This window comes from Mustela putorius, unplaced genomic scaffold (genome assembly GCF_011764305.1).
Source record: "Mustela putorius furo isolate JIRA1106 unplaced genomic scaffold, ASM1176430v1.1 tig00003859_pilon_pilon_pilon, whole genome shotgun sequence".
Classification (NCBI taxonomy): Eukaryota; Metazoa; Chordata; class Mammalia; order Carnivora; family Mustelidae; genus Mustela; species Mustela putorius.
The window spans coordinates 32716886-32734512 of record NW_025422011.1 but is presented as its reverse complement, the minus strand read 5'-3'; the positions used below and the strand labels follow the sequence as shown (position 1 = coordinate 32734512).

General features: G+C 37.7%; 1 protein-coding gene across 4 annotated transcripts; it reads left to right on the top strand.

Moving 5' to 3' along the window:
- Positions 1 to 28: 28 nt before the first annotated feature.
- Positions 29 to 17248, top strand: WEE1 (WEE1 G2 checkpoint kinase). Of its 4 annotated transcripts, XR_001179294.2 has the most exons (13): positions 29 to 732; positions 2191 to 2396; positions 3294 to 3357; positions 3559 to 3731; positions 4398 to 4519; positions 8540 to 8686; positions 10834 to 10929; positions 11018 to 11103; positions 11960 to 12130; positions 12226 to 12371; positions 13312 to 13400; positions 16101 to 16189; positions 17018 to 17133. XR_001179294.2 is itself a non-coding variant. In XM_004751958.3 (12 exons), the coding sequence occupies exons 1-12, from the start codon at positions 157 to 159 to the stop codon at positions 17134 to 17136; spliced, it is 1995 nt and encodes a 664-aa protein (XP_004752015.2). In that variant the 5' UTR covers positions 29 to 156; the 3' UTR covers positions 17137 to 17248. The 4 variants fall into 4 exon arrangements, 3 of the variants coding, with proteins under 3 accessions (XP_004752015.2, XP_004752014.2, XP_004752016.2); XM_004751958.3 differs by lacking the exon at positions 16101 to 16189 and having other exon boundaries at positions 17018 to 17248; XM_004751957.3 differs by lacking the exon at positions 17018 to 17133 and having other exon boundaries at positions 16101 to 17004.
- Positions 17249 to 17627: the final 379 nt, after the last annotated feature.

Here is a 17627-nt window from a genome sequence, read left to right as displayed (position 1 = left end):
AGCGCCCCGAAGCCGCAGCCCACCACCGCGCAGGTCCGCCGCCGCGGCGACCAGGCGCGCCCAGTCGCACGTGGCGGACCCGCCCCCTGGGCCGTCCGCGTCCTGGACTCCTCCGGCTCCGGCTCTCCGGTCCTCGGCCCCGGTCCCAGGGGCGCGATGAGCTTCCTGAGCCGGCAGCAGCCGCCGCCGCCCCGCCGCCCAGGGGCTACCTGCACTTTGAGGCAGAAGCTGATCTTCTCGCCCTGCAGCGACTGTGAGGAGGAGGAAGAGGAGGAAGAGGAGGAGGGCAGCGGCCACAGCACCGGGGAGGATTCCGCCTTTCAAGAGCCCGACTCGCCGCTGCCGCCCGCTCGTAGCCCCACAGAGCCCGGGCCCGAGCGCCGCCGCTCGCCCGGCCCGGCCCCCGGCAGCCCCGGGGAGCTGGAGGAGGACATGTTGCTGCGGGGCGCCTGTCCGGGCGCGGACGCGCCGGGCGGCGGGGCCGAGGGCGACTCGTGGGAGGAGGAGGGTTTCGGCTCCTCGTCGCCGGTCAAGTCGCCGGCAGCCGCCTACTTCCTGGGCAGCTCGTTCTCGCCGGTGTGCTGCGGCGGCGCGGGGGACGCGTCCCCGCGCCGCTGCGGGGCGCGCCGGGCTAGCGGCGGCCCCTGCTCGCCTCTGCCGGACCACCCAGGCACCCCGCCGCACAAGACCTTCCGCAAGCTGCGGCTCTTCGACACACCGCACACGCCCAAGGTGAGAGGACGCGGGGCCCCGGACGCCCCGAGCCCCCGGAGTCCGCGCCCGCCCAGCCTTTTAAAAAGGCCGCGGCGCCGGGAGCTGAGCGCGGCGCTGCCCGGGTTCGGTTACATAACCGCCCGGCCGCACCCCCACTCGTTCCCCTGAGCCGCAACAAAAAGTTGGCAGCCCCTCTTTTTGGCCCTGCCCAGAAGTTGTCCGTTAAGATTATGTAACTGAACAATGGGCCTCTTCTGGAACTTCTTCATCTTTCAAAGGGGTTGATCGGCGCCGACCAGGTGGCTGATGATTTCACGCCCGTCGAGTGGGGGCCTTTCCGACAGTGTCAGCCCGGAGTGTGGCCCTGATAACGTGGTTTGGAAGGATGTTGGAGTGCTGCTGGCCCGGCCACCTGACACTCCTGAGCGCCGCAGCCATATGGTGCCTTTTAAACGCAGTGATGGGCCCTGTAATTTGGGCGGCGCACGTAGGAGTTCGGTTAAAAAATTTCATGCGCCTATCGTTTCGTGTCATGACCTTAAGGGGTTAAGTTTGAGGTATGGAGGGGGACTGCGCTTCGACTCCGGAGAAAAGGCTGGCCTTCCAAGCATTTCCAGTCTTAAAAGACTCCTTAACCCAGAGTAGCATTTAAGCTACTGTCCGTACATGGTATTTATTGGGGTGAGCGTTTGTTTACACCCTTGGGTTTGCAGTGCCCATGTGTGGTCCCCCTAACTGTAACGATTAGGGACATCCAGCTGTTAAAAGCCAGCATCGGTGGAGTTTCTTGGACCCTTGTGCTCTCATATTGCTGATAATATATCACAATGAAGGAGGACCTGTTTGTTGAGTAGCAAGTGAGTATGCAGATTAGTACTTCTGAAACTTTAGATGTAGCGGCAGATTTTAAAAGCGGACCCATCACGAAATTGAGACAAGTATCGCGTTTATAAGACTCATATGGAAAATGTACCTTTTTGAGTCCCTTTCAGTACCGTGGGTCGTAAACTTAACGAAGAAGTGTGTTTTTGGAGCGTTACTGTTTATTAGGGACTTGCCCAAAACATGATCCCTCTGGAAGTGAGGGGAGGAGTCAGCCGGAGGTGGTTTTCAGAGCCCTATTTGGATGGGGGGAAGGGAGCTTTTATGGTGCTCCCTGACTGCTTTCTATTTTTAGATGGAATGAAAGTTTTTGTTAACTCCTGGACTCTAGAATAAACTTAATTTCAGTCTGCATTTCTACTGTTTTTAGGGTCAGAGACCTATTTTATGTGGCTATCTGTTTTAGAAAGGGTGGTTGGTATCTACCTTTCAGACTGCTGTAGTTATCCACGGTTTGTTTTGCTGGAGATGTGACAGAGGCTTGTGTGTTGCTTTGATCTACACTATCAGACCTGTTGAAGGCTTGTTGAAGGTTGGGTTGAGAAGGCTGTCTGTAGGACTTGGAAACTAAAAATTTCATTTTTCCTGTCCTAGAGTTTGCTCTCCAAAGCGCGAGGAATCGATTCCAGCTCTGTTAAACTCCGAGGTGGTTCTCTATTCATGGATACAGAAAAATCAGGAAAAAGGGAATTTGACATGCGACAGACTCCTCAAGTGAATATTAATCCTTTTACCCCAGATTCTGTGTTACTTCATTCTTCAGGACAATGTCGTAGAAGAAAGCGAACACATTGGAATGAGTAAGTTATTTAGTATTCCACAGTGTGGTCCCCAACCACTCACGACTGGTTTGTGGTACTTATCAAAATTCAGTTTCATCTGAATTACATGGAAGTTTGTGCTCTGAAATTTTTCTGTTGCTAGCACCCACTTTCCAGGAGAGGTAGGTGGAAAGTAATCAGCTGTGGAAAAGTAGTGGTGTGAAAAAGGAAGGAATAAAAAGCCTAGATAGCTTGTAGAAAATCTGCTGGTGTCAAAAATGAGGCAGGCAGAGAGAGTTGATTTAGACTTTAATTTTGATATGTGTAGTGGTGTTGGCTTGTAGTTAATAAGTATATTTCAGCAGGGACAGCATTTTCATCAGCTGAGCCATATCTTGTGATTATAAAATTAAGTGCTTATCGTTTTTTATTTAAGATTTTATTTATTTGGGGGCGCCTGGGTGGCTCAGTGGGTTAAGCCGCTGCCTTTGACTCAGGTCATGATCTTGGGGTCCTGAGATCGAGTCCCACATCCGGCTCTCTGCTCAGCAGGGAGCCTGCTTCCCCCTCTCTCTCTGCCTGCCTCTCTGCCTACTTGTGATCTCTCTATCAAATAAATTAAATAAATAAATAAAAAGATTTTATTTATTTGGGGGAGAGAGAGCATGTGCATAAACACAGGCTGTGGAGAGGGGCAGAAGGAGAAGCAGACTCCCTGCTGAGCAGGGAGCTGGACACAGGACTCAGTCCCAGAACCCTGGGATCATGACCCAAGCTGAAGGCTTGCTTAACTGACTGAGCCACCCAGACGCTCTTTCTTGTCTGTTTCTATTCATTAAAATATAATTTCACCGTACACCTATCAGATTAAGTTTTGGATTTCTAGTTGATGTGTCTGTTAGATCTCTTGATGGAAAAATACATAATATTTTTCAGTTCTTGTGGTGAAGACATGGAGGCCAGTGATTATGAGTTTGAAGATGAAACAAGACCTGCTAAAGTAAATATCTTTTCATTTTCTTTTTATTGTTTCTGAGATTTCATTTTCTACTTCTTAACAAGTTTCCATATATACATTTTAAATATCCATTAAAACATAAGATATAATGACTTTTAAGTTTCACATACAGTGCTATCATCATAGCAAAAAATCATTTTTATATCTTTGTATTACGTATATGGATACGCTTTTTTATTACAGAGAATTACAATTACTGAAAGCAATATGAAGTCTCGGTATACAACAGAATTTCATGAGCTAGAGAAAATTGGCTCTGGAGAATTTGGTTCAGTGTTTAAGTGTGTGAAGAGGCTGGATGGATGCATTTATGCCATTAAACGATCAAAAAAGCCATTGGCTGGCTCTGTTGATGAGTATGTATTAAAAATTTTGTCTTTTGCTTTTTTATTCCCTATGGTGTTAACAAACCTTAAGGTTTTACATAATCAAGCACTAAGATTCTTTCACTTTTGAGAAGCTATAATAATTTAATCATGTCCTTTTCATTTTTTGCCATTAATTCTTATTGGACTTGGAAGAATTATATGAGTAGTCTGATTTTGAAACCTAACTTTTTTTTTTTAAGACTTTATTTATTTATTTGACAGACAGAGATCACAAGTAGGCAGAGAGGTAGGCAGAGAAGCAGGCTCCCTGCTGAGCAGAGAGCCCGTTGCCAGGACCCTGGGATCATGACCCGAGCCGAAGGCAGAGGCCCACTGAGCCACCCAACCGCCCCTTGAAACCTAACTTAAATTTCTTTGTTCTGATAGCATCCATGAATTCAGAGTAAAATGGAGTTTCATTTTTCCCAAGTTCTAGGGCCAGCAAGGTTCCTTATTTGTAACATTCTTCTTTAATGGAATCCTTTAGAAAAATCTGGTACAGAGGTTCTCACCCCCTCTCTCTTAAGCAAGTTATCCTTCAGCATAATGATTGATGACAGAAGTTAAGTTTCTCTTATGAAGTCAGATAAATTTGTTCAGTTTAGGCTTGAACAAAAATGATTTACCATTCTATCAATCTCAAATTTCTCCTAGGCAGAACGCTTTGAGGGAAGTATATGCTCATGCAGTGCTTGGACAACATTCTCATGTAGTTCGATATTTCTCTGCATGGGCAGAAGATGATCATATGCTTATACAGAATGAATATTGTAATGGTGAGTAATATGTTGGTTCTGTTACAGATTTGTGAGCTCAAAAAAATGAACACTGAGGAAATCGTTTTTATTTGAAATCCTGCTCTAATTCTATGCCTCTTTTATCTCTTATAAATTCAAAGAGAGCCTATCTTTTTTATAAATTGAAGAAGCCTAACCTGAGTTTCAGTGAAGTTCATTGCTTACCTGGATATTAAGAAAAGATTGAAAACCTTGTCCCGGTTACTTCAGTAGTAGAATTGTGCATGGTAGTGTGCCTGTTAGTCAAACTGATCTTGAGAGGACAGTGGTCTTGCCATACATATTTTGGCATCCCTAGCATGTAGCATAGTGTACGTAGGGTATGGTAGTACATAATATAGGTTCAATTCATTTTAGCCTTCCCTTTCCATTTCATTTTATGAAATGAAGTTAAAACTGATGCTGGTTAATCATAAAGTGACTGTAACTCTCCATTGTTTCAACTTCAGCCATTTGTTAAAGTATTCTATAATCTTGCCCCCCATTCCCATTTTTTCCAACCTAGTTTACCATTAGAATCCTCTCATAATTTTCTGTTAAGTTATGCCTTTTGTTCTCTAGCTGTGCCTCTCTCCCTCATTTCGTCCCCAAAACAAGAAACAAAGCTTCTGTAGAGGATCAACTTTGGACCTCTGGAGAGCTTTCAATTTTCAAAAAGTCCCTCAAGGACCAACTTTGTTCCCCCCTTCTTAATTAAATCTTTATCAAAACCCTAGTCTCAATTCTGATTCTTGTAAGTACCTATTATTAAATAGGTAAATCTTTATATATGCTGGGTTTCCATTTCTCTATATCTTCTGTGAATATTAGAGAATTTGGAATTTAGTGAGCAGTTGGGAGGTGATAGCAAAGGTTTGTTTCTTTTTTTTTATTATTCTCGTTATTTTTTCCTTCAACAAGACCAGCCTTCTCATAGCTTGTTAATAAATAAGTGGTGTAGGTAGTGGATTCAGGTTTTCAGTATTTAAAAACATTGAACAAAACGGAAGTAAAAGATCCATTTCTCACACCTAGCTTTTTGTTGAGTTGTCATTATATTAATTCTCTGTACTTGAAAAACGAAGTGCTCAGTATATAGCATTGGCGCTAATTTGTTTCACACATCTCTTGAAATGTTTCTATTCATATCATCAGAATATTTATGTAGCTATCATGACCTTGTGGACCAATCTGTTTCTTAACCTTCAGTTTTCAGTTACTGCACTTAATATAGGGCAGTTTGACCATGTCTTTTCCACTAGATGTTTGCTAGATGCCATCTTCTGGTTTCTTTCTCCCTTTCACTTTGTTGATGTAGTTGGTCCTCTTAACAAGTATTTCAGTAGCGGTCCAGGGATCACACATTTGTAACAATCCACCAAATAAATAATGTGGTTATATAATTCAGATGATTTTGAAAAACTTTGGGCCTGAGGGGATAGGGAGGGGTGAGTTGATGTCCTGCCCTCTCAGATTATAAAGACCTTGTCCTAAAAAACAAAATAAAACAAAACCCTGTCTTGTAATACAGTTAGATTATAAAATAATATTTTGTAACAGTTTATTAATTTGGAACAGTATAAAACACTTAAAGAATACACAGATCTTTAAAAATAAATTGACCTGTGTGAAAAGGGTTGCCTCTTAGATTAGTTGTCTTTTCTGTTTAGATGAAAGGAAATGAAGCTACCTATATACATTCCTAAACTCTTCTATTTCCTTCTGCCATCATTGTTCTCTCCACATAAAGCTTTGAATGTACTAATAATAGGCCTGATCTTCAGATCGCTTTCCACAGTTCTACGGGAAATCATTCTATTATTTCACTTATACATGGTGATTAACTGATGTCCTTTATCTTTACTAAGTTTCCTTATTATCTCAAATAGTCATTTACATTTTAAGCCTTTTGTCTTGGTTTGGTGATAGACTGAAATTTTTACCCTGTAATCAAGTGTGGGAAAATGTTGATGGGTAGGGGAAGAGAATGTGAAATATCAGATGAGTGTCTTGCTCTTCTTACTTCTCTTTGCCTTTCAGCAGTGAAATAGAAGGAACTGACCTAGCTATAGCTGGTAGATACACTCAAATGCTTATTAAACTTAGACTAGGACTTCAAGCCCTTTTATAGACCTCCCTTCTAGAGCCCCTTTTCCTGCAGCTCAATATTTGTTATGAGTATAGAGAACATACTTAAGTCTAAAATACTGAGGTGTCTGATTTATTTTTATTTTTAAAATACATTGGACATTTTGCTACCTAGTCTTTTTTTTTTTTTAAAGATTTTATTTATTTATTTGACAGAGAGAAATTACAAGTACACTGAGAGGCAGAGAGAGAGAGAGAAGGAAGCAGGCTCCCTGCTGAGCAGAGAGCCAGATGCGGGACTCGATCCCAGGACCCTGAGATCATGACCCGAGCCGAAGGCAGCGGCTTAACCCACTGAGCCACCCAGGCGCCCTGCTACCTAGTCTTATTCAAATTGTATTCCTGGCTAATCTTTCCTGACTAATGTATACTAATATACCTTCCTGATTTTATTACCCTGGTTCTGATTTCATTATTCCTAACTAAGCTTTAGACAGAAGTGGTTTGTTTTGGTTTTTGATTTTTGTTTTGTTTTACGTAACTCCTCTTTTCCTAAGATAAATTATAAACTTAAAAATGTTTTTAATAAAACTTAAGAGTATAAACTTAAAAGCTTTTTTAAAGTATAAACTAATGAACTGGTTGGTTTGACCTATCCTACAAAAGCAGGTTTTATTCTCATTCATAATAATAGTAGTATAAGTTAAAACTATTAAAATACTGGTTTTTACCTATAAAATTTATAGACTGTTGTCAAGGGTGTGGGGAAAACTGTTTTTCTCATACGTTAATGATGGGAGTGTAAATTGGTACGGGCTTCTCTATGGGAACTGTGTGTGTGTGTGTGTGTGTGTGTGTGTGTGTAAGTATAAGTAAAATTGCCCCATATTTGTCTTCCAAAGCCTCAAATTCACATAAGGCACATGTTAGCAAAGTTTAAGTACTGGCCATTTTGAAATCAGAAACCGAATACGTTGTTACTTTTTTTATGTGAATTTTCAAAGGCCCTGTAGTTTTGGCAAGGCTGGTGTGAATACCAACCCTTTTTTTAGCAGGATAAACAGAGAAACGTCCCTCTCAGCTATAAAAACATATTCTATATATAAGATAGTGTTTCACACACATACTTGAGCCACATATTACCATTGTTTTGTGACTAAGCATATCCTTTAATTAAAAAAAAAAAGATTTTATTTATTTATTAGAGTATGTGCATGAGCATGAGGGTTGGGTACGGAGAGGAACAGAGAGGGATAAGCAGCCAGCTCGAGGGAGGGCTTGATCCCACGACCCTAAGATCATGACCTGAGCCAAAACCAAGAGTCAGATGTTCAACCAAGTGCCACCCAGGCACCCCATATATACCCTTTAAACCAGCAATTTTTTTCTATAAGATATGTTGTTTAATGTGTGTGTGAAATGACCAATGTACAAAGTTATTCCTTAGACTATAGTATATAGTAGTAAAAGCTTGGAAATTACTTTAAAATATTCATCAATTAGGAGACCAGCTGATACATTGCCATTCATTTACACTATGAAATCCTGTGGAGACACAAGAGAGAACAGGGTATCCTTTGTATGTTAGTAAAGAATGATCTTCAAGATAATGAAAATATGTTGTCATTTGTGTGAAAAGGAGTTGAGAAAAATATATAAGAGACCAATAACATTGGTTTATTCTGGGAAAAAGAACCAGGTAGGCCACTGGGGTATATGGATGAAAAAAAACTTTACATTTTATTTTGTACCCATGTGAATATATTACTTATTGAAAGAATAAATAAAATTTAGATTTCACAAGCAGGAAAAAGAATAGGTTATATAAAATGCTACTTTTTTTCTTGAGTTTGTGGCCACTCAATAAAGATGGAGGGAAGAGAAGTAAGATCTCATGAAGAGGAAATTGCTAATTTTTCCTGTGTTTGTTAGGTGGAAGTTTAGCTGATGCCATAAGTGAAAACTATAGAAGCATGAGTTACTTTACAGAAGCAGAGTTGAAGGATCTCCTTTTGCAAGTTGGCCGGGGCTTGAGGTATATTCATTCAATGTCTTTGGTTCATATGGATATAAAGCCTAGTAAGTATTACAAATTCTCTGACCTGTGTTCTTTAGTGTTATAGAGAATAAATTATTTCATTAAAAAAATATGAAAACATATACATCTTACTACGGTTTTTTGTTGTTGTTTTAAAAGACCTTTGAGCCACATACTGTTTTATGATTTCCTTTCACTTCTTCTCCTGTTATTCCAAAGTATTTGAGGCAATTCATTTTTAATAAAAGTTGGAAAAATTTGCTATATCTTATGGAAACCCCGTAGTCATGAAGTGGGACTCTGATGGGAAGACTAAGAAGACTTCCTAGTGTTTAAAGTCCTATTGTTTAAAGTCCCTCTCTTCTAGGTTATAGAACTATAGTTACAAAATAGTGCTGGTGCTGCTAACAGGTTTGTTAGAATAAAATGAGATATTTGAACATATTTTTGGAAACTTAAGTGCTATGTAAACATGGTGATATTTCTAGCCTGTATACCATGAAAGTGTTACTGCATTATTCAGAAAACAAATGGCATATGCAGTATGGTTATCTTGCATTTTTAAAAGGGTGCAAGTGAATGCAGCTATAACAGCGTGCACATCCCTCTCATTTTATTAAAATAACCTCATAATGTGTACTTTTAAAAGTTGTAAGTCAACTCTACCTTTTTGTTTCAGTAAATTTTCATCTTTTCTAATAGCTAGATCATATTAAAATTTTTTCCAGGTGACCCAAGTCTTTTTGGTTTACTTGTCCAAACTGGTATCCGTTTTCAGGACCATGCATTCCATCTGCTTCTATTTCCCACCCCCCTCCCCCACCCTTTAGGTTTTGCCCTTCCTCTGCCTTAAAAAAATAATACTGATATGGACTTTGTCATATAAGATGTCCTTTTTTATGGATTTGATTGGTTGCTCCCTTGCATCATTTATCTTACTCCTTTTTCCCCTATGTTTCCTATAAATTGGAAGTTAAAACTAACAGATTGATGAATTCAAGTATGAATTTTAGGCTAGGTATTTTTTTTTTTTAAACATTTTATTTATTTATTTGACAGAGAGAGATCACACGTAGACAGAGAGGCGGGCAGAGAGAGAGAGAAAGAGGGAAGCAGGCTCCCTGCTGAGCAGAGAGCCCAATGCGGGACTCGATCCCAGGACCCTGAGATCATGACTTAAGCAGAAGGCAGCAGCTTAACCCACTGAGCCACCCAGGTGCCCCTAGGCTAGGTATTTCTAAGTTGAACTTAATGAAGGTTTTTTTGTTTTGTTTTTGTCTACGGAAATGTGTGATTCATGAGAATTTAAATCATTTTACACAATTATGTGAAGAATTTATCTGTATGTTAATAACTCACTAAAATTTTTATTTTTCAAATGGGGAAAAAATAATATTTGAATTGATGGCAGTAAATAGAAATTAGTAAGGTTTGCCTATACTCACTCATACCTTGTTTTAAGTGTCAGACAAACATAGTAGATCCTTATAAGTACAAAAGTTGAAAATATTAAGATGTGGAGTTTTAAAATTTCAAATTTATAAATACCATTGAAAAATAAGTAATTCCATAAATAAAGTGAAATTGAAAGATGACTTAAGTGAGTGTAACATTTATAAACTCAGTAGTTTATTTACATTTTACATTTACATTACTTATTTATTTACATTGGTAAAACTATTAAAATGAAATCTGTGACTGAAACTTAATGTTAATCATGAACTTACCTGAATTTGAAGAAGAAAAGTGTATGTATAGTAGAGGAACCACAGAGCCACATTGGGATGTAGATACAGCCAAACTCAAGTTATATTACTTGTATTTTTCATACCAGCCCCTAGCATTAGGTTAAAATTTATGATTTGGAAGCACCACCGATTACTACGTTATTGCCTTTTTTGTATTGTTTCTATGTAGTTAAAACTAAAGATCAATGTATAGATTAGAGTCTAAGGAAGTGGTTTCCAGGTGTTCAAAGATCAGTACTAGGCCAGAAAATATGTTCCTTAGAAAATACAACCCATTTCCTCTCTCCTGAGATTCTTATTCTCATTGGGCTTTAGGGTAGAACATATGAAAATCTATATGTTTGAAAGCTTTTGGGATGATTTTGATGTATGGCCTTGTTTATGAGTTTTGGTTACACTATTAATTGTTAGTGCAGCTGACATAAATAACTGTTTGACAGGTAATATTTTCATATCTCGAACCTCAATCCCCAATGCTTCCTCTGAAGAAGGAGATGAAGATGACTGGGCTTCCAACAAAGTTATGTTTAAAATAGGTAAGAAAGAAAGATAACCAGATTATTGCCTTAAAAATAAAGAAAGAGCCTATTTGACTCTTGACTCTATTTTTTTCAATACTTATAGGTGATCTTGGACACGTAACAAGGATCTCTAGTCCACAAGTTGAAGAGGGTGATAGCCGGTTTCTTGCAAATGAAGTTTTGCAAGAGGTAGTTTTTTTCTTTAATAATGCTATTTGTTTTATAATAATGCAGACATATTAAAATTTTAAGCTCTAATAACTAGTAAAATCTTAAAGAAAGCCTAAACCATCAGCCAGGGATATTTAATCTAGCAAAATTCAGTAAAGGCAAAGATTTATAGTGTTCAACAATGATGGAGTTATAAAAGAAGTTCACATACACTACTGGTGCAACTGTAAAATGGCATAGCCTTTTAGGAGATCAAAGTATTTGTATCTATCAACATTTTAAAATGCTGTATCCTTTTACCCAGAATTTCCTTTCTAGGAGTCTTATCCACAGAAATGTTCATATACAAATAAATTGAGAACAATGTAAATGTTTAGCAATAGAGAAATGGTTAAATAAATTATAGCATATAGTTAATAGTACTGTTTGAAAAAGTGTGACCTAAAAAAAAGTATGACAAAATATTTCTTGATAACAGTTTAGAATGAAAGTAGAACAAGCAGAACAAATAAATTGCATGATCCCTTTGTTTTTCATAATTATATATGTATTTGTAACTTGTCAATGTATGTATGTCTCCTGTATTCATATATAAGTGCCCCAGGATAGGAGTTTATTCTGAGAGATGAATTGGACTATTGAAAGAGAGAAGGCATTTACTTTTACTCATCTCCCTGATTGTGTATGTATTTGTGATATTAAAAATCTCCTCAAATTTAACTTCTTCTCTGAATAGGTTTTAAAGGTTAAATGTGGCACTGGATATTTTAATTTAGTCTTATTTCTCACCTAAGTCATCCCTGAAGTGTAATTCTACTTTATTTTGGCCATTTTTATATTCCCTTAAAAATTTTTTTTTTTAATAATTTTACAGAATTATACTCATCTACCAAAAGCGGATATTTTTGCCCTTGCCCTCACAGTGGTATGTGCTGCTGGAGCTGAACCTCTTCCCAGAAATGGAGACCAATGGCATGAAATCAGACAGGGTAGATTACCTCGGATTCCTCAAGTGCTTTCCCAAGAGTTTACAGATTTGCTAAAAGTGAGCATTTTTGGTATATAATGCACTTTTTATTGACATGGTTTTATATTTCTTAAATTGCATGTCTTTGCCTTATTTTTACTTCTCTTTCTAAGGTTATGATTCATCCAGATCCTGAGAAAAGACCTTCAGCAATGGCACTGGTAAAGCACTCAGTATTGCTGTCTGCTTCTAGAAAAAGTGCAGAACAATTACGAATAGAATTGAATGCTGAAAAATTCAAAAATTCACTTTTACAGAAGTAAGTGAGAGTTTTATGGAATGTTTGTTTTAACTTTCTCATTTTCATTTTCAAATTTTAATGAGCAATGATTTAGGTTTTCTGTCAGTGAAGGCTGTAGTGGTTTGGTATGTTATACAGTTAAATTTTGGGGATTTCTGCCTTAAATTATTTGTGACATATGACTTGGTATTGTTCCTAAACTTGGAAATTATGGACTTAAAAAATTTTTAAGACTAGCATGTATTTGCAAGTGGTATTAATCCCCAATCCTTAACTTACAGCAAAAACTAAGTGAGCCTGTACAATAGACAGGCTTTTTTTTCCCCCTTAAAGTCTCACCGTAGATTAAGTTTCCTTCATTCGTTCTATTCATTTTTTATGGAGGGATTAAATGAGTATCAGTTAAGTTAGTAGATGAGTCTCATATTTTGAATGACTTTTGACATTTCAGAAAATTGATGGGAATGATAATTCTAATTCATTTGCTTTATTGCTGATTTTAACCTAATAAAAACTGACTTGAAATATAAAAGGTTTATTTGCCACTAATTTGATAGCCATCACAGTTTATACAAATGGGAAGTAGAAGTTTCCTTTCATCTCTATTATGTAATATTTTCACAATATGAATTAGAGTTCTGGTTGAAATTATTTTGTATTACAATTCTGTCATTACTAACATCTTTATTACTTAGGTCCAAGTATATATGATATTTTAATTCTGAGAACACAAAATAAAATCATTTCATAAATTTAAGTTGTTTGAGCACAAGCTAAAGTTTCATACTGTAATTTTTTTCCTCAGTTGTATCTTAATAAACTAATTATTATTATTCTAATCATAGCATGCTAATAAGATCTCCCAGCTGATAATATAGTTTGTGTTTGGCCTCTTAGGATCCTTCCTAGGATTAATACAATAGGTGAAAAGTCTTGTTTCCTATTTTTATGTTCTTAGAGAACTCAAGAAAGCTCAGATGGCCAAAGCTGCAGCTGAGGAAAGAGCACTCTTCACTGATCGGATGACCACTAGGTCCACCACCCAGAGTAATAGAACATCTCGACTTATTGGAAAGAAAATGAACCGCTCTGTCAGCCTTACCATATACTGAACTACTCAATTCCCACCTCCCCCAAAAAACTGTGACAAGAGGAAGCTAGGTTGAAATCACTGCTAGAATCCAGTTTGCAATTACTTTCTCAATCGGTGTCAGTAGTTTTACTGAAATACCTTTTAGAACTTTTATTTGTGAATTACAGTTGAAAGCTGTATCTTGACCAGTGGTATATCAGGCTTTCGTCTAGTCTTACTAGTCTGTCTTCTGTAGGATATCAGTGACTGTTGGATGTTACACCAGCCTTTCCAGGGTTAACCACTGTGGTGGTGTGCTGCTTATAGTTTGCTGTTGCATTGTAATAAAAGGTGTCTTTCCCTGTAGTGACCTGTAAAAGGGATGCAGGGGCTTTATTACAAACATATTCTCCCTTTGAGAAGGGGAATGCTAAGAGACTCAGTACTACTCAGCCTTCAATGTACCTGTGTGTCAATCTTATATTTCTTTTTTTTTTTAATTGTGAATTATACTTGTATATCCAACTGGGAGCACTTTGTAGGCATTGCATCAACCATGGAATGATAATTCTGTGGAAGTATTGCCTTGTGAATTTGCTGCTATTTTAGTTTTGTCTTTGCTGTAAAATTGTAGCATTAAACAATCATTGTTAATAGGCTTTTTTGGAAAACAATTATGTGAAATACATAGCTGCTCTTGATGACAAGCAGCTATTTGCCTTTTTTTCTTTGAACTTTGAAGCTAGTGCATTGGAGTAATGCACCTTTTTTTCCCTTTTGGATTGCTGTATTAATGTAGTATAATTATTACTGGTTTTGTAATTTTTCCTGATAATGCCCTTCCCTGACTCTTTTTTAAAATGTTCCCTCCCTCTACCCAAGTTTTGTACTTGATTGTATTGTTAGTCTGTTTTTAAATGTTTTGCCCAGTTTCTCTTCAATATTTGTGTATATAAACTAATCTTGGTGATAGTGTATATAGCTATTTGAAATGCCAGAATGACTTCTGACTATTCCAAGCTTTACACAAAATATATTTTATCAATGATAAGCCATTTGACTAATAATACTGGCTAACCAGACATTGCAAAAAACAAAAACATAGAATTTGTCTATTATTTGTTTTCCTATTAATTTTGGTTTACAATTTGTTTGCACTTGTCTGTTTGACTTGTGTTTTATTAACATTGATTGGCATATTAAAAGTCACTCTGAGCTTACCTTAATTGTCTAATTCCTTGTGATGCCTGTTTTCTACCATTTTGTCTCTAGTATCACTACATTTTAACGTTTAGTAGAGTATAATGTATATAAAATACTAAAAGAGGGCACAGTTTTTGATAGAATATGGAACATTATTTAATGATGAGTTTTAGGCTATATTAGTTACATTTGGTAATTGGAAGAAAATTTGTCCATCAACCACAAACTTTTTGTCACTGTAAATATTTAATATTTGTGTATCACATTGCATATTATGCATTTGATCTGCTAGAAATGTAAGATAATGTAGTTTAAAATAGCTTTAGATATTAAGTGGATAAAAAGACCCAGCTTTCTAATTTAAGCTGAGTCACACAAGAGCTTCAAAGTAAGGCTGTAACTCAACTAGGCTAGATTTTTTAAGAACTGAGAGTGCAAATTTAAGTGATAAACAGTGCTAATTCTATGTGACATCTTTTTCTGATACAGATTAGAACCAGAGTAAGCAGCAAAGGCCTTAGAGCTTAGAGTGGATTTCCCCCACCCCCCAACAAAAAAAATGAAACAAAACAAAAAAAAAAAAACAAAAAGGATTTCGCAAGATCCTTGTGCTTTTTGATCAAGGGTACATAATTTCTGTTGATTAAGGTCTCTTTCTTCCCACTATAACCATTTCTAATAAGCTTAATTACTTTAGCTTTGAAGCTTATGACATGTTAAAAAGCACATTTTAGAGGTGTGAGAGGAATTAGTGCAGACAGGTAAATGAGATAAAAACTCTGATAGGTGGGGTTGAGGAAAACATACTGCAGAGACTGGAGTAGGTAACATTTCAGTAGTCACTGAAGACAAAACTATAAAAAGTATAATCAGTGTACATTAGGGTCACTCAAAGTCACTAAGGTGCATTTTTCTAATGCGCTAGCTTCAAAGAAAAAAAAATCAGGTGTTTTCCAAGTTGATATTTGCAGTAAATTTTTCATATTGTTTAAGAATATTAGATTAAGTAGAAAAAAGTCTGGTTTTCTAGGAAAGAATTCTTAAGCCATCTAAAAGCTGATCGAGTTGGGCTCATATTCACCACAGGATACTTAGGTTGAATGCCTTTTGTGTACTAACTGGTAGACCAAAGACTTGTAAGAAATAGTCTTTGCCCCTCAGTACTCAGAATAAAATCAAGGAGACCCATGTAAACATAAAATGACAATAAAATCTGATAAGTGCTATGTTGGAGGGATTCTGCAGGTAGAGTGATAGCTCAAAGGACAATTACTTAGCTTGCAAAGATGCTGGTGGTGGTAGAGCAGAGAGTAGATCCAGGGAATGACATTTAGACTGATTTCAAAGTCATTGTACTGACTCGGTAAGAGTAAAGGGCCTGAACTAGGACCCCTGTGGACAGCCACACGAGAATAGGGATTTCATTAGTTGGGAGCACTGTACACTAAACAGTTTTTGTTTTTATATAATAGAATGAGAACTTGTTAGCATAACATCAGGAGGAAACTACAAGTGCTAATATGGAAGCATTGAAGAATTTTCCAGAAAAGTTAACCAAAATGTAAGGGCCTGTTACTATTTGAGACAGATCTCTAACTACTGTTTTGGAAAACTGACTTTAGTAAAGAAAGATTTTAAAATATTGACTATGTAGGTAGGTAGGAGGAATCATACATTGCAGTTGACTACAAATTAAATTGCCTTACCTTTAACTTGACATGAATCCAAGGCATCCCCTTTTAACTAGGGAGCTAATGTCTTGAAGAGCCAGTTCTGAAGCGTTGGTTTTCACTCTGTTCCAGAGGTGAAGAAATAATGGTACTTAAATATTGCTAACACCTGGATTTGGGTACCGCTTTCAGTTGTCTCCTAATCCTTAAAGCAGCAGCATCCTGACATTAGAGTAGTTTTCTTCCTCCCCAATTCATCTCCACAAAGCATCTCCTTAACTTTAGTCAACAGATCAAATAAGTGATTGCATCCCTAAGATATTTTTATGTGTGAAATTTTTAAAGACCAATTAAAGCAATCAACAAAGGATGGATCAAAAAAGAATTTTTGGACGTGTTTTGGATATTGTGAAAATTGTAAGTGAAGCCTGGAACTAGGAATTTGGAGGAAACTCTCACTCAGTATTTTGAGGCATTTGTATAACTGTAAAAAACATCACCATAACTGATTTGACCCTGCAGAGTGAGTGGATCTAGAAGTTTCTCCTGCAAACCCGGTTATGTTGTTAGAAACTTCTCAGAAGCTCAGCAAGGTAGATTTTTATAAAAATGGAGAAGTAAGACATCATTGAAACTGCCCCTTTCCCAGCAATTAGCTTTTTAAAACTTTGAGAAGCATTCATCTGAACATCATTGAACTTTTTTTTTCTTTGTGGCAGATGACCCTAATTTTCAATGCAGTTCAAAGGTCTCTGGAATAAGGAAAAATATCTATGTATGCTCTAGGAAGATTTACCAGGAAAAGATGACATGTTCTGTCCAAACTTCATTAAACTAAGAGTCTAAGAAACCTCGGCCAGTCCAGCCCATGAAGAAAAATACCTCAAGGAACATTTATATCATAGTTCATATTGTTTAGTTTTATATGTTAATAAATATTTTGAAGAGCACCTTATTTGAGTTTTGACATTCTTATGATATGAACTGGGTTTCCAGGCCTGGAATTCCAGCTTATGCCTACTAATCCGTAATGCCAACGGGAAGTATGGGTTTAATGTACAATGACTCTATTTCCGATGATTATCCAGAGAGAGGTCCCTTTTCGCTGATGAGACTATAGAGGCCAAGGTCAGTTAAATAGCTTAGGAGCTCAGTTTGCTAAGTGGGAAAGCGAGAATTCCAACTCCAATGTTATGGCAAAGAATCCTGCTTTTTCTGGACACGTGAAAGTTGAGGACAAATACTAATTAAGGGAAAAAGTGCAGGCAACAAAGGAGAGTTAAGAAGATGCTGTCTGAATATTAGGAAAACTGGGAAGACTAATGTCAT